At 45.9% G+C, this 23,974-nt stretch overlaps 1 protein-coding gene across 3 annotated transcripts in view; it reads right to left on the bottom strand.

Annotated features, from left to right (window-relative positions):
• Positions 1 to 23,974, bottom strand: part of VSTM5 (V-set and transmembrane domain containing 5) — a 32,817-nt gene that overhangs the window by 5,389 nt on the left and 3,454 nt on the right. For 2 of the 3 annotated variants that reach the window (XM_073808316.1, XM_073808315.1), the window contains exon 2: positions 15,596 to 15,676. The exons of the other annotated variant lie outside the window; for it this stretch is intronic. In XM_073808316.1, coding sequence (XP_073664417.1) covers positions 15,596 to 15,676 — 81 coding nt within the window. The remainder of the gene's footprint in view (positions 1 to 15,595; positions 15,677 to 23,974) is intronic. 3 annotated transcript variants of the gene reach the window in all.

The following is a 23,974-nucleotide window of genomic DNA, read 5'->3' as shown; positions in this document are numbered from 1 at the left end:
TTTTTTTTTTTTCCTGCCCTGCCGAATGGCATGCGGGATCTTAGTTCCTCAACCAGGGATCAAACCTGAGTCCCCTTCATTGGAAGCGTGGAGTCTTAACCACTGGACAGCCAGGGAAGTTCCCTGGATTGATGTCTTCATAAGAAAAGTCTCTCTCTCTCTCATTCTCTCTCCATGGGCTCATATGGAGAAAGGACCATTTGAGGTCACAGTGAGAAAGCAGCTGTCTACAAGCCAGGAAGAGAGTTCTCCTCGGAAACCAAACCCTGCCAGAACCTTGATCTTGGACTTTCCAGCCCCCAAACTGTGCGAAAATAAATTTCTGTTGCTTAAGGCCCCCAGTCTGTAGTATTTTGTTATGGCAGCCCAAGCTAGGACAGTGAACAAAACACATGGTTACTATTCACTCTTCCCTAGAGTTTCCATTGTATAAGGGAGACACACAAGGGTTAAATAAACACATGGGATCATTTTAGATAACAACTGCTTTAAAGATAATAAAATAGGGTACTAGTGGTGGGTGGGGATGGAGGTGGTACACAGCATGAGACAGGATGGTCAGAGAAGACCTCGCTGAGGAAATGAACCGGGACCCAAACGACAGGGAGGTCGAGGAGGTAGCCACGCGAAGACACACGTTTCAGGCAGAGGGAACAACTACAGAGAGTGAGGTGAGAGTGAACTGGTATGTCTGAGGGACAGAAAGAAGGCCAAAACTCAGGATGCAGGGAGCCATGGGGCGAGTTCAGGAGACAAGGCTGGAGAGCTAGGCAGGACTTGGGTCAAGACGTGAGAGTCAGGAGTGGGTTTTACTCAAGGGCGATGGGAAGCCATAGGAAGGCTTAGGTGGGAAGGTGACATTCTCCATTAAGCTTGAGAAAGTCCGCTGTGGAGAGCATCTGGGGGTGAGGGGGCCACAGTGGAGGCAGGAAGAACAGTCAGGTGGCTGCCTCAGAGACTAGATAGGAGATGGAGACATAGCCTTGGAGACAGTGAAAGGTGGTCTGATTTAGGATGCATTTGGAAGTAAAGATGACAGAACGTGCTGATAACTAGCTGTGGCAGTGGGCGAGGCAAAGAGGCATGAAGCCGAGATTTCTGCACGAGTGTGTAGATGAACAGTAGAGCCACTGGCTAAGATAATATATGTCATGAAATATTTTATTAAGTAGGTACCATGCACAGGCCCTGTGCCAACTGCTTTACACACGCCACGTCATTAAAGTGTCACACAACCCACTACAATTCCATCAAGGATATAAGAAACTTCAGTGTCAACAGGGTTAAGTAGCTTGTCCAGGTTGACTCTGCAAGGCTGAGATCCACACAAGGGCTGCTGACTCCAAGGGTCAGATATTTAACCTCTATGCTCAAGTCAAAGGTCAGTGGTTGGCAGTTAAGGGTACAGAATGTGACAGATTCCCTCCACCTCCACCCTCCCCACACAGAGAACCGTCAGGGCTGGCTGGAGACTGGATAGTGAATAGGGCAGGATTCAAGCTGGAGCCCATGCCTCTGTTTCCACTTCTACTTCCTGTTTAGCCCCTCACCCTTTGGATGCCCAGTTGCCCCTGGGCCCCTGCTGTGTGGCTCCAGGTAACCATGCCTGTTACTTTTCCAGACTTTTCTCATTGTCCTCTCCCATCCCCAGGATATCCCATTACCATCCCTCTCCTAAGGCTCGGCTAAGTGGCTGGAGATAATCCGATAAGTTCCATGCTGAAAAACTGGGAGGTAATAATGGCTTTCAAGAGTTATAGCTGCCGGAACTTCCCTGGTGGTCCAATGGTTAAGACTCTGCCTTGCAATGCAAGGGACACAGGTTCAATCCCTGGTCGGGGAACTAAGGTCCATATGCCATGGGGCAACTAAGCCTGTGCGCCACAACTACCGAGCCCACTCACTCTGGAGCCCACACGTCACAACTAGACAGCCCGTGTGCCGCAACTGCTGAGCCTGCACAGCACAACTAGAGAGAAGCCTGTGCGCCTCAACGAAAGATCCTGAATGCCGCAATGAAGATCCCGCATGCTGCAGCTAAGAACCGTCACAGCCAAAAAAAAAAAAAAAAAAAAAATTACAGCTGCCACGTAACAGAAAAATATTTTGTCCCCAACCCTATTTTAAAAAATGTTAAACTCACAGAAAGATTGAAAGCCAAGTACAATTAACATCTATATACCCTCTCCTAAACTCACCAATTATTAACATTTTGTCGCATTTGCTTTTTCTCTCTCTCTCTCTCAGGTAGAAAACAGAGGTCAAGTTCCAGGTCAGCTCTTGGAGGGCAGGAATTAGGTGCTTTCTTCATCTCAGTGTTCCCTGTACCCAGCACAATGCCTGGCCAATAAACGTTTGTTGAATGAATAAGTGAATGACTAATTATAGCAGCAAGAAGGCGAGCCGATCTGATAGAAATGTTGCTGCTTGGGTGGTTTGAAAAATTAGGCACATCTAAAAGCTTATACACACGTAGCAAAGAGAACTGTAATTTACTTAAGGCTTTATGTGTCCATTGCTTTATTATCTATTTATTATGTATTTTAAAATCCTTCTCTTTTATTTTTTACAGGAGTCAGCAACATGCCCATGTAGCTAGGAAATGGCAAAGGTGGGATTTGCATGCAGTTCTGTCTGTTTCAAAACCCACAGTTTTTCCACTCTACTTGGTGACTACTGATCTATCATCTATTTATCTATATTTTCTGATTTCCCTGACCTCACATATGAGCAGCTGGGATTATGATTACCGTCAGATTTGGAAAACCATACTTAGAACTAATGACAAATCTCGATCATCAACTATTTGTATTACATGTACATCCTGTGTTAACCGTGTTAGTCAAGGTTACTGACAGACCAGTCTCCTGGGAGAGTAGCAGCCCTTTTAATAGCCTTAGGGACCTCCATTTTGAGCCTTTCAGTTATCTTGTCCCAAGAAATGGCAAAACTGAAAAAAAAAATAACATGCCCAAGTTTCTCAGATGCTGACACAGCTGGAAGCTGGCCAACTGGTCCTTGTTAGCTTCTATATTTTCTTTTGACTAGAAAACCCTCTTCCTAATCTGACAAATTAATCAGGCATTTAACTAGGTTTTAGGCACAAAGAGTTCCTCTTCTTCCTGACACATAGAAGTTGGAATAAATGGTCTGTGGCAAAGATGGAACATGAACAGTTCCAAGAGTTTAAAGGCAAACTGCTTGTCAACTGTTTAAAAAGTTGAATTAATGAGTAACCACTCCTGCACCTCATGCTAAAATCATTCCCGAACAAGTCCAGAGAAACTTAGTGGCTAGGCCAATAGTCAGACCTGGCTCAAGTGTTCTACTCAAGGAGGTTGGTGCAATAAATCAGATTTTACGTGTACAGTGGATGCCAGGCGGCCATGAACAAGAATGAACTTTGTGCAGACAAGGGAAGATGTCTGTGACATGTTACTCAGTTAAAACATAAATTTATAGAGCTTCCCTGGTAGCGCAGTGGTTGAGAGTCCGCCTGCCAATGCAGGGGACACGGGTTCGTGCCCCGGTCTGGGAAGATCCCACATGCCGCAGAGCGGCTGGGCCCGTGAGCCATGGCCGCTGAGCCTGCGCGTCCGGAGCCTGTGCTCCGCAACGGGAGAAGCCACAACAGTGAGAGGCCTGCGTATCGCAAGAAAAATAAAAAAAATAAAAAATAAAACAATATGCTATGATCTTACTTACATTTGTGTAACTATGTGCTAATATGTATATATTTAGTATGGAAAAGTGTTGGAGTAATATATTCTATATTAACAGGGATTATCCGTTAGAGATTGGACGGCACCAGAAATTTTCCAAGTTATACATTTATATCATTTTGCATTTTCACATTGATTAAATTGATAATAAGACAATGTTTTAAAAATCATTTAAAGTTCTCCTGATTAGACCAAGATATCTGGTAAGCAAAGTTTAAAGTTTAAAAGTTTATCTTGCTTTTCATCTTTACTTGAATTCTATGTGGAAAGAAGAGAAAAACGAAATTCTATCAATTTCCCAGAAAGATGTAAATGCTTCCTTTAAGGAAGAGGTCACGTAACTGAAGACATTAGCAGGGCAGAAGTCACTGGAACCTGAACCAAGGGGCTTCTGGAAAGCCTGATTTCCTAGAGCTGGTGACACCCCTTGGGAACTATTCAAAGAGAAAGTACCAGGCAGGTGAAGCCAGCTACTGAGCAACAGGCTGGAATCTAATACTCTACTCTAATCTAAAAGGAGTAATCCTTACTCCTTTTCTTACAAGTAAATTACAGAGGTAGCACTTTGCTGCTTTTAAAAATGTATTATTTAAGAAGGATATATTTCCTGAAATCACAATAAAGGTTAATACTGTTCACACCACAATTTGGGGGGACAACAGCATCAATTAAAGGGGAGACAGATATTGCCTGCCATGGAGGATACACCTTAATCAAGACAACTCATTTTTTAAAAATTAATTAATTAATTATTATTATTATTTTTTGGTTGCGTTGGGTCTTCGTTGCTGCGCGGGCTTTCTCTAGTTGCGGCGAGCGGGGGCTACTCTTTGTTGCGGTGCGCAGGCTTCTCGTTGCGGTGGCTTCTCTTGTTGCGGAGCACGGGCTCTAGGTGTGCAGGCTTCAGTAATTGTGGCGCACGGGCTTAGTTGCTCTGCGGCATGTGGGATCTTCCCCGACCAGGGCTCGAACCCGTGTCCCCTGCATTGGCAGGCAGATTCTTCACCACTGCGTCACCTGGGAAGCCCCAGGACAACTCATTTTCATCTCACTTATCTGGAAAGCCACTTATCCAGCCAGTGTGATCATCAGATGAGAACCAGGAAACAAGCATCATCGTCAGTCATCAGCATCCTTATCGAGACCGTAGGCAACTAAACTAGAAGTCAGAAAGCCTAGTTTAGGGGTCCTAATTCAGAAGTACTGGAGCAGGTTGGTGAAGTGATGAGTCACATCACAAAAGGGTTATTCCAGGTGCGGTGAGGTGTGGTGGAGATACCTGATGTGGGAGGATCCACACAGGTTCACCCTGGGGACCTCTTAGCTGTCGAGACCTAGAGACAGCGCCTTCACTGCTGAGAGCCCCGGCTTCCTCCGCGGTGGAATGAGGACTGGGAAACCTCAGGAGGAGGGCTGTGAGGATGAGGTGACACAACACATGTAAGGCCCAGCGGGGCTGAGCACAAGGTACCCGTCCAGGAGCTGCAGTCCCCACTGCTCACCCCTCTCCGTCAGTGTGTCACCAGCCTCAGGTGACCAACCCTCAGGGTTTGCCCAGGGCTGAGAGTCTTCCCAGGATTCAAGAGTTTCAGTGCTAAAATCAGGACAGTCATGGGCAAAACAGGACAGCTGGTCACCCCATCTGAGACTCAAAGAAACGTTGAAGAGCAAAGAGAAAACGCTAAGGTAGACAACAGCTGATTTCTGAGGCACCCAAGGGGGCTCCACAGTGGGGGTGTAGAGACAGCCAGCTCTGGGTAGACAGAGAGGACAAAAGCCCTTCTTCCTTTAACCCTTTGGCTTCCGAACACATCTCGTATGAGTCAGCAATCTCACCGCATCCCCTTTTTAGTGGGGACCGCCCACCAGTGATTGAGCCCAGCCCCACACTCGCCACGCTTCCTCCATGGCAGGGCACAGGCTCGTGGGCACTGGCCTGGTGAAGAGTATATCATCACCCCCGTTTTAGAGAGGAGCAAGGTCAAGCCACTGAGGTTAGGTAGTTCGTGCAATGTCACAGTAAGTGGCTGAGTAGAGATGGAAATCGGGGTATTCTTCAACTGTCCCGATAATAAGCCAGGATGTTTGCAGGAGCTGGGGAATGGGGAAGACATCATTACAGTTAAGGCTTGAAGAATAAGATTTTTTTTTTTTTTTTGCGGTACGCGGGCCTCTCACTGTTGTGGCCTCTCCCGTTGCGGAGCACAGGCTCCAGATGCGCAGGCTCAGCGGCCATGGCTCACGGGCCCAGCCGCTCCGTGGCACGTGGGATCTTCCCGGACCGGGGCACGAACCCGTGTCCCCTGCATCAGCAGGCGGACTCTCAACCACTGCGCCACCAGAGAAGCCCGAAGAATAAGATTTTGAAAGGGAGGAAGGGCAATCCCAGCTAAGAAAGAAATGAGCCCACCTAGAGGAGCATGATGGATCCTCATGTTTGGGACCTGGTGAGTAAGAAACAAAGATGGGCTATACCATGAGGAATCTGTCACAGGCTGGGGATCAACCGAAGGAATTATCCGCGGGCAGTGAGGCCCTAGGATGGCATTCAAGTAGAAGCATGGCATGCTCTAAACTGGGCTTCAGGAAGGGCAATCTGGCAGCAGAATTCACAGTTTTATCATCTACACACCTCACCTGCACGGCCCTGGGCTCACCGCATGTGCTTGTCCTATGCACCTTTAGGAGAGCTCATGGCTGGAGCCCAAACAGGTGGGAACAGCCTAAGGTGCTGAGTGTGGCCAGACCTGGGCCAGTCTCTGGCCTGGACTGGGGAGACGGGGTGGTGGGAGCAGCAGGAAGCACACAGGTGCGTGGCAGATCTGCCCTAGACTGTGAGATCTTTGCTGGGAGAACTCGTTTCCGATTCGTCTCAGAAACACCAGTGTCCAGCACAGGTCTGGCACTTCGTAGGTGCTCACGATATGCCTGTATGAAAGAATGAATAAAAAACAAACAGGGCTTCCCTGGTGGCGCAGTGGTTGAGAACCTGCCTGCCAATGCAGGGGACACAGGTTAAAGCCCTGGTCTGGGAGGATCCCACATCCCGCGGAGCACCTAGCCCCGTGAGCCACAATTACTGAGCCTGCGCGTCTGGAGCCTGTGCTCCGCAACAAGAGAGGCCGCGATAGTGAGAGGCCCGTGTACCGCGATGAGGAGTGGCCCCTGCTTGCCGCAACTAGAGAAAGCCCTCGCACAGAAACGAAGATCCAACACAGCCATAAATAAATAAATAAATAATTTTAAAAAAGGCAAAATTCCTTTCATAAATAAAATAAATAAAATAAACAAATATGCATGTCCTGCCTGTTGAACTGCTGCCCATTTGGAGAGATCAGGAAAGTAAGGGGTTGGATCTGTACTGAGTTGAGGGGACAACAGGTCTGGCTGAGGGAGAGCTGGCAAGACCCCTTTCCCAGCCCCAAGTTTGCTGAGAGTCAAATAGCTAGGAGGAGAAATGGGATGGTTTTAAGCTGCAACTAATATATCCATGTCCCTGCCTAACTTCTGCCATTCCTGAAACAAGCGAGCCTGGAATTTCAGACACACAGCTTCATGAGGGGCCAACACAGAAACCCCAAATAATGGCTTTCAGGTTTAGATGCCATGACTAGTGTTGATGACCGACACTTGCATACAATTTACAGGGTACCTGTCTCTCCTGTTAGCTCAGGTAGTAATTCCCCCTCTTGGTGCCTGGTTACTCAGAGATCAAAGAGCTCAGCTCCTCCCTGAGGGAGCTCCTCCCCCTCCCCCATATTGCCATATAATGGCCTTGGGAAGTCACCCAGATATCAGCCAAACCCAAACAAAATGGACAGACGCAGGTTTAGATCGAGGCTGGCAGGCTGCTTTCCTTCATCGGGTTCCTGTACTTGTACCCCAACCAGAAAAATCACTGCAAAATAGCAAGAGACACCGTTTCTACTGGTAACACTTGTTAAGCACTAGCTGTCATACACATTCATCACAGCTCAGTGAAACCCGGGCTGGGAAAGCTGAATGACTTGGCTGCTATCAGACAGGGAACAATGAGAAAGTTTGATAACATTATGTTGCCACGAGTGTGCAGAAGTTATACCCAATCATTACCGTGGGGATTATAAATGGGTATATTCTGCTTGAAGGGCAACATGTTGAAACCTATAGAAATATTAAATAGCACATACCTCTTGACCTAGAAATGCTACTTTTAGGAACTTATCCTACAAGTAATAAGGGCACATAGATGCAAAGTTATAAGTGTACATATTGTCACTGAAGCACAGCATAGTCAATTGCAGTAGCAAAAGACTGGTGACGACCTATGTGTTCATAGGTAAAGGAAAGCTGTTTCTTACTCCACAAGGAACACTTCTGACACTTACTACCTGAAGCTAGTGCAGACTCCACAGGTTAAGGGCTCAGTCTCACAAGACTGCTCCCCATTTCAGACACCAATCACAAGTCCAGGCTTCCTATACTTCTGACCAACTGGGTATAAATTGGAGGTTCCCATGACACCCTCTTCAGGTTTGATAATTTGCTAGAACAGTTCACAGAACTCAGGAAAGCACTTTACTTACTATGAGCACTTTATTATAAGGGATACAACTCAGGAACAGCCACATGGAAGAGATGCCACAGGGCAAGGTATGTTGGAAGGAGCGTGGAGCCCCCATGTCCTCTTGGGCCACACTGCCCTCCCAACACCTCCATGTGTTCAGCAGCCCAGAAGCTCTCCCAACTCCCTTCAGTTAGGGTTTTTTGGGGAGATCCCATGACATAGGCATGATTAAATCATTGGCAATTGGTGATTAACTCAATCCCCAGCCCTTCTCCCTTCCTGGGATGGGGCTAAAATTACAACTTTCTAATCACATGGTTGGTTTCTCTGCAAACGAGCCCTCATCTTCTAAGAGTCACATCATTAACAATCGAAAAAACACTCATTGGGCTTCCCTGGTGGCGCAGTGGTTGAGCGTCCGCCTGCCAATGCAGGGGACACGGGTTCGTGCCCCGGTCTGGGAAGATCCCACATGCCGCGGAGTGGCTGGGCCCGTGAGCCATGGCCACTGAGCCTGTGTGTCCGGAGCCTGTGCTCCTCAATGGGAGAGGCCACAACAGTGAGAGGCCCGTGTACTGCAAAAAAAAAACCAAAAAACCCCCCAAAAAAACCCACTCATCACTCTGGAGAATCCAAGGGTCTTAGAAGCTTATGTGTCTGGAACCAGGGACTAAGACCAAATATTATAACAAAAGATGGTCCTATTGCTGCTATCACCCAGGAAATTACTAGGTTTTTTAGGAGCTCTGTGTCAGGAATCAGGAGCAGAGATCAAATATATATCTCTTATTAAGTCAGAACTGGTTAAATAAATTATCAATATTCACACTTGGGAATACTACAGCAGCACTTTTAAAATGAGGTAGATCTATATGCATTGATATTAGATGATCTCAAAAATAATGAAAAAGCACAGAGCGGAACAGTGTGCAGAGACTGTTTCCATTTGAATAAACTAATGATATGTATATATGCGTGTGCGCACACACACAGAGATCTGCACATTTATCCATAAAATGCACAGAACATCTCCCAAAGGGTATTCTAAAAATCAGGTGCCATGGTTGTCTTTGGGGAGGGGACTGTGTGTCTGGGGTGGAAGAAAGCTTTACATTTCATTTTATATCCTTTTGATCAGTTAGAATATTTTAGTGAGTTTTGAATTACTTAAAGGAAAACAACAAATAAAATGAATGCCAAGACTGGGTCAGAGTCCCAGATTTTTCACATTTGATAATGTTAGTAATTCACATATACACAATTGACAAAGTACTTCACAGGCACTATCTCAACCTGTGAGACAGGCAGGGGACTGGGGTTAAGGACCCATGCTTTTTGCTTCACAGGTACTTACTTATTTGATCACTAAATATATGCACCCAACATAGGAGCACCTAAATACATAAAACAAATATTAACAGACATAAAGGCATAAATTGACAGTACCACAATAAGAGTAGGGGACTTTAACACCCCACTACATCAATGGACAGATCATCCAGACAGAAAATCAATAAGGAAATACTGGCCTTAAATGACACATTAGACCAGAGGCACTTAATAGATATATAAAGAATATTCCACCCCAAAGTATCAGAATACACATTCTTTTTAAGTGCACATGGAACATTCTCCAGGATAGATCACATGCTAGGCCACAAAACAAGTCTCAGTAAATTTAAGAAAAGTGAAATCATGTCAACCATCTTTTCTGGCTACAATGCTATGAGACTAGAAATCAACTATAAGGGAAAAACACTGCAAAAACCACGAAAACATGGAGGCTAAGCAATGTGCTATGAAACAAACAATGGGTCAGTAAAGAAATCAAAGAAGAAATAAAAAAAATACTTGGAGACAAAGAAAACACAGTGATCCAAAATCTATGGGTTGCAGCAAAGGCAGTTCTAAGAGGGAAGTTTATAGCAATACAAACTTACCTCAGGAAACAAACAAAACAAAACTCAAATAACAACCTAACCTTATACCTAAAGGAACTAGAAAAAGAAGAACAACAAAAAAACCAAAATTAGAAGGAAAGAAATCATGAAGATCAGAGCAGAAATAAATAGAGATTTAAAAAAATAGAAAAAAAATCAATGAAACTAAGAGCTGGTTCTTTGAAAAGATAAACAAAATTGATAAACCATTAGATAGACTCATCAAGAAAAAAACAGAAAGGGCCCAAATCAATAAGGTCAGAAATGAAAAAGAAGTTACAATTGACACTACAGAAATACAAAGGCTCATAAGAGATTACTACTAATAACTTTATACCAATAAAATGGACAACCTAGAAGAAATGGACAAATTCTTAGAAACATACAATCTCCCAAGAATGAAGCAAGAAGAAATATATCCACAGAGTAATTAACAGTAATGAAGTTGAATCAGTAATTTTAAAAACTCCCAACAAACAAAATTCCAGGATCAGATGGCTTCACAGGTGAGTTCTGCCACACATTTAGAGAAGAATTAACACCTATCCTTCTGAAACTATTCCAAAAAATTGCAGATGAAGGAACTCTTCCAAACTCATCTACTAGGCTAGCATCACCCTGATACCAAAACCAGGCAAAGATATCACAAAAAAAGAAAACACAGGCCAATATCACTGATGAACATAGAGGTAAAATCCTCAACAAAATACTAGCAAACAGGGGCTTCCCTGGTGGCACAGTGGTGAAGAATCCACCTGCCAATGCAGGGGACATGGGTTTGAGCCCTGGTCCAGGAAGATCCCACAAGCCACAGAGCAACTAAGTCTATGTGTCACAACTACTGAGCCTGCACTCTACAGCCCATGAGCCACAGCTACTGAAGACTGCACACCTACAGCCCGGGCTCCTCAACAAGAGAAGCCACCACAATGAGAAGCCTGCACACCACAACAAAGAGTAGCTCCCACTTGCCGCAACTGGAGAAGGCCCGCATGCAGCAATGAAGACCCAATGCAGCCAAAAAAATAAAAATAAATAAATTTTTAAAAATACTAGCAAACCGAATCCAACAATACATTAAAACAATCATACACCGTGATCAAGTGTGATTTATACCAGGGATGCAAGAACAGTTCAACATTAGAAAATCAATATGATATGTCACATTAATAAACTGAAGAATAAAAACCATATGCTCATCTCAACAGATGCAGAAAAAGCTTTTGACAAAATTCAACATCCATTTATTATAAAACTCCAGAAAGTGGGCATAGAGGGAACATACCTCAACAAAATAAAGGTCATATATAACGAACCTACAGCTAACATCATAGTCAATGGTGAAAAGCTAAAAGCATTTCCTCTAAGATCAGGAACAAGACAAGGATTCCCACTCTTGCCACGTTTATTCAACATAGTATTGTAAGTCCTAGCAACAGCAATCAGAGAAGAAAAAGAAATAAAAGGCATCCAAATTGGAAAGGAAGAAATAAAATTGTCACTGCTTGCATGATACTATGCATGATAATATACAAAGAAAATCCTAAAGATACCAGCAAAAACCTATAAAGCTCATTAATTAATTTGGTAAAGTTGCAGGATACAAAATTAATATACAGAAATCTATTGCATTTCTATACACTAAAACAAACTATCTGGTAGAAAAATTAAGGAAACAATCCCATTTGCCATCACATCAAAAAGAATAAAATACCTAGGAATAAACCTACCTAAGGAGGTAAAACATCTGTACTCAGAAAACTATAAGACACTGTTGTCTTCAATGAAACTGAAGACAACCCAAACAGAGGGGAAGATATACCATGGTAAGATGGATTGAAAGAATTAATACTGTTAAAATGTCCAAAGTAGCTAAGGTTATCTACAGATTCAATGCATCCCTATCAAAACAATGGCAATTTTCTCAGAACTATAACAAATAATTTTAAAATTTGTATGGAAATACAAAAGACCCCAAATAGCCAAAACAATCTTGAGAAAGAAGAACAAAACTGGAGGTATCATGCTCCCTGACTTCAGACTATACTACAAAGCTACAGTAATCAAAACAGCGTTGTACTGGCACAAAAACAGACGCAAAGATGAATGGAACTGAATAGAGAGCTCAGAAATAAACCCATGCACCTATGGTCAATTAATCTATGATAAAGGAGGCAAGTATACACAGTGGAGGAAAGACAGTCTCTTCAATAAACGGTGCTGGGAAAACTGAACAGTTACATGTAAAAGAATGAAATCAGAACATTTTCTTACACCATACACAAAAATAAACTCAAAATGGATTAAAGACCTAAATGTAAGACCTGAAACTGTAAAACTCCTGGAAGAAAACATAGGCAGAACACTATTTGACATAAAACATAGCAACATTTCTTTGATCTGTCTTCTAAGGTAAAAGAAACAAAAGCAAAAATAAACAAATAGGATCTAAGTAAACTTAATAGCTTTTGCACAGCAAAGGAAACCATTGACAAAAAAAAAAAACAAGCAAAAAACACACAAACACCTGAATGGGAGAAAATATTTGCAAATGATATAACCAATAGGGGTTAATATTCAAAATATATAAACAGCTCATACAACTCACTATAAAAAAACCCCAAACAACCAAATTAAGAAATGGGCAGAAGACTTAAATAGACATTTCTCCAAAGAAGACACACAGAAGGCCAATAGGCCCATGAAAATATGCTCAACATGGCTAATCAGGGAAATGTAAATCAAAACCACAATGAGGACTTCCCTGGTGGCACAGTGGATAAGAATCCGCCTGCCGATGCAGGGGACACGGGTTTGAGCCCTGGTCTGGGAAGATCCCACATGCTGCGGAGCAACTAAGCCCATGCGCCACAACTACTGAGCCTGTGCTCTAGAGCCCGTGAGCCACAACTACTGAGCCCACGTGCCACAACTACTGAAGCCCAGGTTCCTAGAGCTCATGCTCTGCAACAAGAGAAGCCTCCGCAATGAGAAGCTCACGCACTGCAACAAAGAGGAGCCCCCGCTCGCCGCAACTAGAGAAAGCCTGCGTGCAGCAGCGAAGACCCAACGCAGACAAAAATAAATAAATTAATTAAAAGAAACAATAATACATAAATATAAATATATATATATTAAAAAAAAACCCACAATGAGCTATCACCTCACACCTGTCAAATGGCCATCATCAAAAACTACAAATAACAAATGTTGGTGAGGATGTGGAGAAAAGGGAACTGTTGGACACTGTTGGCAGGAACATCAAGTGGTGCAGCCACTGTGGAAAACACTATGGAGGTTCCTCAAAAAACTAAAAATAGAACTACCATATGATCCAGAAATTTCACTCCTGGGTATATATCCAAAGAAAACAATAACAATAACTTGAAAAGGTTATATGCACCCAATGTTCATAGCAGCATTATTTATAATAGCCAAGATATGGAAGCAACCTAAGTGTCCATCAACAGATGAATGGATAAAGAAAATGTGGTGTAAATACATAGTTTATATTGAACATTAGCCCTAAAAAAGAATGAAATTTTGCCACTTGCAACAACATGGATGGACTTAGAGGGTATTATGCTCAGTGAAATAAGTCAGATAGAGAAAGACAAATACTGTATGGTATCACTTATAAGTGGAATCTAAAAAATAAAACTAGTGAATATAACAACACAGAAACACTCACAAATACAGAGAACAAACTAGTGGTTACCAGCGGGAAGAGGGAACGGGGAGGGGCAAAATAGGGGTAGGGGATTAAGAGATACAAAGTACTGTATATAAAATAAATAAGCTACAAGGATATATTGTACAGCACAGGGAATAGAGCCAATATTTTAAACTATAACTGGATTATAATCAATAAAATTTTTGAATGTTATATACCTGAAACTAATACTGTAAATCAACTATACTTCAGTTTAAAAAAAAGATAGTTGGTGATCAGAATGTTTTATAATCAAAATCTTATTAAGCCAGCAGTATATTTATTCATTAAAAAAAATGAGGAAACTGGGGCTGAGTCACACTCTAAGTGTCCAAATCCCTGACAAGTAGAAAATCAGAGCTGAGACTGGAACCCAACTCTCGTTTCACTGCTCCACAGCTGCCTCTAATAAGATAAGGCAATTTGAGTATAGAGGTGGAGTTTTTCACTTCTTTTATGTTTCCCAAAATAGCACATCACTCAGTGCTGGTAAGGACTTGGGAGACAGATGTGACAAGAAGCAAGAGTCTAGACCTGGGCTTTCCCATATGGTAGCTGCAAGCTGCAGTAGCTACCGAGCACTTGAAATTAGCTAGTCCGAATTGAGATGTGCTCTACATGTAAAATACACACCAGATTTTGAAGACTTGGTACTTAGCATGTTAAACAGAATGTAAAATATCTCATTAATAATTTTTTATATTGAATATATGTGTAGAAATAATATTTTAGACATATTGGGTAAAACCAAATATATTAAAATTAACTGTGCCTGTTTCTTTTTTAATGTGACCACTAGAAAATTTAGAATTATATACATGTCTTGCATGTGTGACTCACATTATATTTCTATTGGATACCATTGGTTTAAACCATCACTCCTCCACCCGCTTCAGGAAAATCCTCTTCCCTTGAGTTTGTTTCACCCTCTCGCCTCCTCGTCATTGTGAGTGCTCTGTTCCCCCAGTCTCCTCTTCACTCTTCAAACACGTTAGCAACTCTACTGCAAAGTGTGGCGTCATCCTACATACCTCTGGCATTAGGAGAGTCTCCTAATTCTATTCTCCTAACATCTACAAGAAGATTCTCCCTCTACCTCAGTCTCCAGTAGAGCAGGCTGCACTGACCACAACCTTCTCTCCTTCCTGTTTACTGTTCAACATCTCCCACTGGCCTCCTCAGTCCTTCCACTCCAACTCTCTCTACCTTTCCCAATCCATCATTCTCACATCCCTCCCTCTCCAGCCTGGGTTCCATAGCCCATCATATCCCAAACACTCTTGCCAAGATTCTTCAAACTCCAGTGGCCTCTGTCTTTTAATCACATCTACTAGCAAAACCCTCACCCTGGATCAACAGCTCTTCACTTCGTCTCTGCCCAGACCTGAGACCTGAGCAGTCAGCAGGGCAGGAGAACATCCCACGGCCAACACTCTCCGGAACAACAGCGCACACGGTTTCCGGTGCACATTCGAGAGGGCCCTCTGGACTGCCCATCTTAATGTATTGTTCACATAAATTCACTCTTCCTTTCTCCATGGTTATTATGTCCCTCCAATCTCTTTGACCTCCAAATTCCTCCTCATTCCCAGCAGATGACCTCGTCCTCCTGGGACACCACTGAGCACCGTCTCCTGCTTGCAACGCCCTGTGGCTCCCGGGCCACCACACTCACCCGATGTTCTCCTCAGCTCCTTTTCTGCCGGCAGAGAGGAAACGCCGCCCTTCTCCCCAGATGCCGGGAAGGCACACCTGCCTGTGGGGACAGAGGGTGGCAGAGGAGGGCAAGATGCCGGCTGCGGAAGCCCTGGAATCCGAAGACCCAGGTACTGTTTCAGCTGCGCCAGGCCCTAGCTGAACAACTGCGCAAATCCCCTCCCCTCTCTGAGCCACTATTTCCTCATTTGTAATTAAGGATTATCATGGCTTGGCTGTTAAAGATTCAATTAAAAAAAAAAAAAAATGTAGGGCTTCCCTGGTGGCGCAGTGGTTGAGAGTCCGCCTGCCGATGCAGGGGACACGGGTTCGTGCCCCGGTCCGGGAAGATCCCACATGCCGTGGAGCGTCTGGGTCCTTGAGCCATGGCCACTGGGTCTGCGCGTCCGGAGCCTGTGCTCCGCAATGGGAGGGGCCGCAACAGTGAGAGACCCGCGTACCAAAAAAAAAAAAAAAATGTAGGTGAGAGAGCTTGACGGCCAGGAACAATTCCAGGGGGCACAGGCCCTCCCTTCTCTGATTTTTCACCCAGACTCAATCCAGTCTCTCCCCATTCAACAAGCATTTGGGAAAGTAAGTCAAGGGGACTGACACTGATGGAGCACCAGCCCGGAGTCACACACGCTACATGCAAATCCGTAATTAGCTCCTTTGGCATCTGATCAGCTCCACCCAATCTCTTCTCAGAGCCCCGCAGAGAAGGCCCGGCAAACCCACCTCCCCAGCCAGCAGACCGGACCAAGGGGAACCACCTGATCTAATCTAGTTATTGTCAATCTTTGAATATTAGACCATTTGGGGAAGCTTTTAAAAATCCTACCCTGGACTGTGAGTTTAGAATCTTTGGGGGTGAGACCAAAGCCTCTGTGATTTTTAAAATTCCCCACATGATTCTAGCGTACAGCCAAGACTGAAAACCACTGAACGAACCCGCACTAAGGCGTTAGCAGCTGAAGCCCAGACCCACTTCCTAGGGGCATTTAACAACACCTAAACCAAAGGAATGAAGGGCCATTGTGTGAAAAAGGAATGTTTGAGGCCCTGTGACAGCCTTTCAGCAAGATATTTGGGGGAAATGGGCTCTTTCTGGCATCCCTCAAATTTTATTACATCTGGTCCTATTTCTAGAGATGCTTTTGGGTTAGGGAGGAAGAACGAGAGACCTAAGTATTTCCCTTTGCCTCCTCTACTCTCTGCAATGTTATTAAGGCAATGGTTCTCAACATTTAGTTGCATCAGAATCACCTGGAGGGCTTACTGAAACAATTGCTGGGCCCCATCCCTAGTCTCTCATTCAGCAGCTCTGGGGTGAGGCCCCAGAGTTTGCATCGCTAACAAGTTCCTAGGTAATGCTGCTGCTGGTCCCAGGACAACGCCCTTAGAACTTTGGGCAAAGGGGGCACTGAGGATGCTGCTAGGATCCCTGAAAGCCGGCCCCTCCTCTCCTTCCCGAGTACAGTTCATACCACTTCTGCCAGCCAGGGGAAGAGCCTCTGCTGCAGAACTTCTCATCTTGGAGAAGGGAAGACTTGAGACACCCAATCATTGCCAGAACGAGGACCAGTGTGTAAAGATCGAAAGAAGATGGGTTCCGGTGAAGAGAACTGAGAGCGTGTGTGTATAACGCGTGCATTCATAGACCTGGAGTCAGGCAGACTTATCCTCAACGTTTAAGTCTGCCAATACCAGCTGTGTGACGTGGGGTAAATTTGTTTCTTTCACTCTCTGTTACCGTACCAATGAAATAAGTATACTATAATAGGGTTGTGCCCACCTCCGGCAGCAGAATGAAGTTTAAGGGAGGCAAGACATATAAGGAGCTTATCACAGTTCCTAACACTTGGTGCCCATTCAATCATTATTGAAAGATTATTCTTCAAAGAACGAGAATTCTTTGAAGTTGCACTGAGCTGCTTATTGAGGTAGTGAGCTCCCCATCCTCATGGGTGTGTAAGCAGAAGCTGGAGTTGTACCAGGGACTGAAGCAGTAGATCTGAGACTGGGAGCTGGAGTGTTGAGTGAAGGACGCTCGTTCTTCCAACCCAAATTACATAATACATATAGAACTTGAATCAGCGTTTGTAAATCTGTGATCCACTTGTGGAGGTGTGGCAAGAGATTGGGTAACCCAAAACTCCTCCCTGTGGAATTCCTTCCGGAATCTTTCTGACTTAAGCAAGAGCCACCCTTGCTAGAAAGCCAAACACTTTTCTGAATGGTCACAGGCTATGGTCAAGTCACTGCTGTGTTTCTACTCGGATGTCAAGGAAGCCAGGTATGGCAAAGGTGGCTGCCTGGCCCTGCCCAAGCTTGGGGGATGGGGTGCTGCTGGGTTTTCCCTCTGCAGATCTGGGCTGCAGGACTTATGGTGGGCCTGAGTCAGTGGCCAGCCTGGGGAACCAGGAGGTGGGGTGCTCCTCAGAAACTTCTGTGGAAATGTTCCACTTCTGTGTGGAACAGGAGATCACCCTGGATCAACAGCTGTTCCACTGTGTGGAACAGGAGGATGAAGGAGGAAATGAGGTGGCTGACCTCCCAACAATTCTTTTTACAGGATGCCTGAAGGCTCTTGGAAGAGGGGTGTCGAGTGATCAAAAGATAATTCGGGCACACATGTGACTGGGTACCACAGTTAGAGTACAAAGCTCCTCCTTCAACGAGACTAAAGGGCCAATCCCTCTTCATCCTACAGGTCTTAGTTTAAACATCACTTCTTCCAGGAAGCCTTCCTTAGTCCCTCAACACCAGGTTAGGGGTCCCAGCTCTGGGTTCCCATGGCTCTCTGTCCCTCTCTATCAACTTATCCCTGTCCATTGTAATTTCTCTCAATTAATGCTCCATCGTCCCAGATCAACTTTCAGCTCTAAACACAGGGGCTGGTCTATCTTGTTCTTCATTGACTCCCCCAGGCCTGGCACAGTGCCTGGCACTTTGGGCTTCCCATAAACACCTGATGAAAGAATGAATGTCTTTAGGCAAGTCTCTCAACCTCTCTGAGTCTCAGTTTCCCCATCTATAAAATGGGGCCTAATAATACCTATTTGCAGGATTACTGTGAAGTTGCATGGAAAAGCAGCTGTTACAGTGCTTGGCACAAAGTATGTGGTGCTCAATAAACAGTCACAGATATTATTGCCTTGTCATTGTTATCAACAATTATAAAAGGAGGTACTGGCTTTTCTTCTCTTCAGTTGGCTAGAGGCTATTATTAGTGATCTTTCTAAACTACACATCTTGCTGGGTCTCTCCTGGTTCTGAAAGACCTAAAAAGTCTCGCCTCAACCTTCTTTTCCTTCCCCATCTCCCAAGACTCCTTGCCATCCCCCAATTCCAGTTGCACCAAACTGTGGACCACTCCCCACTGTGGCTTACTCCCTCTAGCTCAGCTCAGATCACCCATCCCCATTCTCAGCCTTCTGCTCACTCCTAAAGGCCCACCTTAAATGTCACTCCTCTGCCAGGCCCCACTCGGCTCCCACAGCTGGCTTTGCGTTCGTGTTGGATGAGTGACTGCCCATCTCCCCCGCTAGAAGGAGCAGGCGAGCACACACTTAGGTGCGAACCGCCAGCACCCCAGCAGTGTGTGACATGACGGATGGCTCATTCAAACTGGGGCTGTCAAACTGAATCGACAGTCTACCTGACATAACAAGCTCTGGTTCAAGGACTCCTGAACTCCCATCCCAGAGTATGCAGAAGGCCTGCTTGATGGCAAGAGGGAAGAGCGGGTCTGGTGTTCTGCTTTGGGGCATTGGCCTCCAAAAGGAATGTGCTCCAGTCCCACAGTGAGCCTGGGGTGGGGATACTGCAATCGGACAGAAGGGCAAACAGCCAGAGAAGGCTCACGTTAGGTCCCCTGGCCAGCGTCTGGTGCCGAGGGACCCACATCTCCCTCCTGATCCCCTGGCACTAGTGTAAGAGTCTATCAGAGGAAATATTCCAGCACTTAAGACCCAAGACCTTCCCAAGCCCCAGTCCTTTAACTGTTAAGACAACTTATCAGATTGAATATGAAGAAATTGACCAGAGCTGAAAAACCTGACTTGACTAAAGAATTGTCACCCACTACTGGCCCCAAGAGCGAGAAGGTGGCGGTGCGGTGTCTGTGCTCATTATTTCCTGTCGCTCAGAACCTTCCTCCTCCTCCCGGCTCACCTGGCTTCCTCCTACTTTGCCTTCGAGGCTTCTTCTTTGAGAAGACTCCTTCTAACTCTCAGCTGAGCTAAATGCTTTTCTCAGTACTCCCTGGGCATCTGACCTCAAATCATCTGGGTAGGATCTGACCTCCCCTCTGGGACATGTGATTCCCCCCACTGCAGGGACCGTGCTGAGTACCCCTGGCTCCTGGCATGGTGCTCCCAACACAGTAGGTGCTCAGGAACCATTTACTGAACCAAACCAAACTTCAGAGCAAAGCAGCCTTCTCTCTTGACCTAAGCCCGGTGGCAGAGTATCATGGGTTTGTCAGGATTAAACTACTAATAAGGCATAAGCGAGACTCGTCTGCATACAATGGTGGGCGTTCTGAGAACAGAAGATGGGAGAAAGGTGCACTGTTCATGCCCAGCTCTTTCCTTAAGATAAGATGAATGGAGGGGACATGGAAATGGTCTAGTCCGGGAACTCTCTGCCTGGCCACACATTAGAGTCATCCCAGGAGCCTAACTTGAAACGAAACAGTGTTAGGTCCTGCCCTCAAAGAGACGGATGTAACCATCTGGGGTAGGGTGTGGGCATCTGTAGGTCTTACAAGCCCTCCAGGAGGTTCTCATGTGCAGCCTTGGCTGAGAACCACTAAACAGCCCACCCTCCTGGCCCTGTGCTCTGAGAGAATGAAGGTGACCCCATATACAGGGCTTACTGCCAGCACGGGACTGGAACCAGCCCCTCAGGCCCTGCCCCTTCCCAGCTGGGGACTCCCCAGGAAGCCCCAGAGCAACGGGGCTCCTCTGGGATTAGCATGTCACTGGCCTGAGCTGCCCCTAGGGATGTGCCTCAGCAGGGGAAAGGCCACTGTGCTCCCTGGACCACAGTAAACAGCAGGAATGTTCTGTGCTCGCTTTACAGTCCAGTGTGTCCTTTCCCCTTTGCCCACAGGGCTGACTGGTGCCTTCCCAGCCCAGCAAACCAGTTACGGGAGAAAATCATTGCCCAAATTCATACTTGCCAATGATGCCTCTCTCCCACTCCAGTTTCTGCTAGGTAAGTAAATACTTTCTGACCCTGAGACTGTGTTCCAGGGAAAACCCAGGTGCAGGCAGCCCAGTGTTTGAGAGCACAGGCTACGGGGGTGCAGTGTCAGTGGGGTCTCTGAGTGGGGGACCAGTTAAGTTTCCAGTAGGTGCCTACCAAGGCAACTCTCCCACTTCCCCACTTCCTCTTCCTTCGCTTAGCACACCCAGACCCTGCCAGGCCCCAAGAGGATGCATGAACCTAGGGTTTTTTTTTTACTTTTTTTTTTTTTGGATGGGGTTTTGTTGCTGCGCGCAGGCTTTCTCTGGTTGCGGTACGGGGGCTTCTCACTGCGGTGGCCTCTCTTGCTGCAGAGCACAGCCTCTAGGCGCACGGGCTTCAGTGGTTGTGGCACACGGGCTCAGCAGTTGTGGCTCACGGGCTCTAGAGCGCAGGCTCAGTAGCTGTGGCGCACGGGCCTAGCTGCTCCACGGCATGTGGGATCCTCCCAGACCAGGGCTCGAACCTGTGTCCCCTGCATTGGCAGGCGGATTCTTAACCACTGCACCACCAGGGAAGTCCTGAACCTAGTTTTTGAGCGCTTGCTGTATGCCTAAAGCTCTCTTCTCCACCCTGTCCTGCTGTATACCCTTACTCATCTTTCAAGACTCAACCTCACCTTCTTCATTCCCGTTCCCCAGGTAGGAGGATGCTTCCCAGTGACGGTGACTGACAGAAGCAACACACATTCGGGAAGGACTCAATTTCAGTCCAGGCTGACAGAGATTACAGCAAAGTTATTTATTTATAACATGCATCTTGACTTTAGATATATCGGAATATTAAAAGTAAAAAAAAAAGTCTTAGAGCAGATGAAATAAATAGGTGTCCTTAAGTCCTGGGGACAACGGAGAAAGGAGAGTCTCCTGACTGCAGCCCCTTCCCAGACCAGCAGAGAATATACTCAGGACTCCCTTGGAGACCAGAAATGAAGAAATTTGGGTGACTTTCTGGTTGATTCTGCCCCTCCCTCAATAGCTTCAGTGTAATCCCCCAGGCATTTTTTGAGCACTACCCCCAAGGGGAGGAGGTGTGTGTGCAGGGGGTACCTGTCAGCCTGGAGGTGGCCCCTGGCCTTCCTCATCCTCCATACGATGTGCATATCAATAGCACTGCACTCCGCACCCTGTATTAGGGCTCTGTTCTCCCCGCAGGGAGGGCTAAAATCTGAATGCTGACATGTCCGTCAGAAGGGGGCTAGCTAAGGAAGAAGCAGCAGGTGGATACAATGACATACGGATAGCAGTTGAGAGGAAGGAGCAAGATCTAGGCTATCAACATGGACAGAGATCAAAAACTGCTGTAAGAAGGGAATTCTCTGGCGGTCCAGCGGTTAGGACTCGGCGCTCTCGCTGACAAAGGCCTGGGTTCAATCCCTGGTCAGGGACCTAAGATCCCACAAACGGTGTGGCATGGCCAAAAATAAATAAATAAATAAATTGCTGTAAAAAGTAAGTTGCTGAGTAACAAGCACAGCATGACTGCATTTTTTTTTTTATTGCATTTTTAAAAGCACACCCAAGCACCACTCTTTTGGGTGGGTACCTTTATAGGTATGCAAGACCATTGTCTATAAATCAGAGAGGACAGTGCAGAGAGAGACCACGCCTCATTTGTTTCACCTGGGCCAGTGCAGAGCCCGATACATCATAACTGCTTAGTAACTGTGGACGGCCGCATAGGTGACCAGTGGGGCCTTGTCCTGGCATGATGGATCCCGGTGTCTCCCCGGGGTCTCCAGGGGATACCTCCAACACCGGCTCTCCCTCCCCTCCCATGGCAGCTCCAGCTAAGCCAGAACCCATAGCTCCATCTGGCTGTGGCCGCTTTGGCCTATCAACTCCCTCCCCAGACCGAGGCTCAGCCCCCATGCTGCTCCTCTGTGCTACTGGGCACTGGGCCATGAGTGACTCAGTGGGGCTAGCTCCTCCATCCCTGGCTCCACCCTGGTAAGGTGGGGATGTTAAAGGGCACTCGTGTGTGTGCACATGTGTGGCTGTGTGCGCATGCTGGGGGAGTGGGCTGCTTTTTAGAAGCTGGGGTTGGAGCACAGGAAGCAAGCTGACTTGGCCCGGGCCATTAGCTAAACTTTCCTACTTAACAATAGGTCCTACTGTATAGCACAGGGAAATATACTCAATATCCTATGATAAACCCGAATGGAAAAGAATACTTAAAAAAGAATATATATATATATGAATCGCTTTGCTGTATGGCAGAAATGAACACAACATTGTAAATCAACTATACTGCAATTAAAAACAAACAAACAAAAAAACCAACAACAAAAAAACCCAAAACTTTCCTGCTTGAGTCTTGGATCATCTGCTTCCAAATGAGCGGGCGCACTGATGAGGAGGAGGCCTGATGGATAACTTCCCATGTTGAGAGCTGAGAAAAGAAATGAACAAGGGTCCTAGAAAAGTGCTCCACCTTGGCCAGGTGCGAGAGGCCTGCCAGCTTTCAGAGGGGATATGCCTTTAAGTCCCTGTCTTATTCAGCTTGAGCTGTTATAACAAAATACCAAAAACTGGGGGGCCTAAACAACAGACCTTTACTTCTCACAGCTGTGGAGGCTGCAAAGTCCAAGGTCAAAGTGCCAACAGACTCAGTTCTCGGTGAGGACCCTCTTCCCCTCTTCCCGTCTTGCAGATGGCCACCTTCCTGCTGTATCCTCACATGTAGAGAGAGGGAGCGCTGGTCTCTTCCTCTTATTATAAAGACACTAATCCCCTCATGGAAGACCCACCCTCATGACCTCATCTCAACTTAATTGCCTCCCAAAGGTCCCACCCACCTCCAAGTACCATTATATTGGGAGTTAGGCCTTCAACATATGAATTTCTGGGGGACACAAACATTCAGTCCATAACATCCTGCCCCTGGCCCTCAAAAATTCATGCAATGAATTCTTGCATGCAAAATACATTCATTCCATCCCAACAGCTCCAAAAGTCTTAACTCCTTTCAGAGACTTGGGGTATGATTCATCTTAAAAGAAAATTACTCTCCAGCTGTGAACCTGTGAAACCAGGTAAGTTATGTACTTCCAAAATGCAGTGGTGCGACAAGCATGGGATAGACATTCCCACTGCAAAAAGAAGAA

The sequence above is a fragment of the Tursiops truncatus genome, chromosome 8 (genome assembly GCF_011762595.2).
Source record: "Tursiops truncatus isolate mTurTru1 chromosome 8, mTurTru1.mat.Y, whole genome shotgun sequence".
Taxonomy (NCBI): Eukaryota; Metazoa; Chordata; class Mammalia; order Artiodactyla; family Delphinidae; genus Tursiops; species Tursiops truncatus.
Note: the sequence above shows the minus strand (reverse complement) of the source record. Positions and strands in the feature narration are given on the sequence as shown.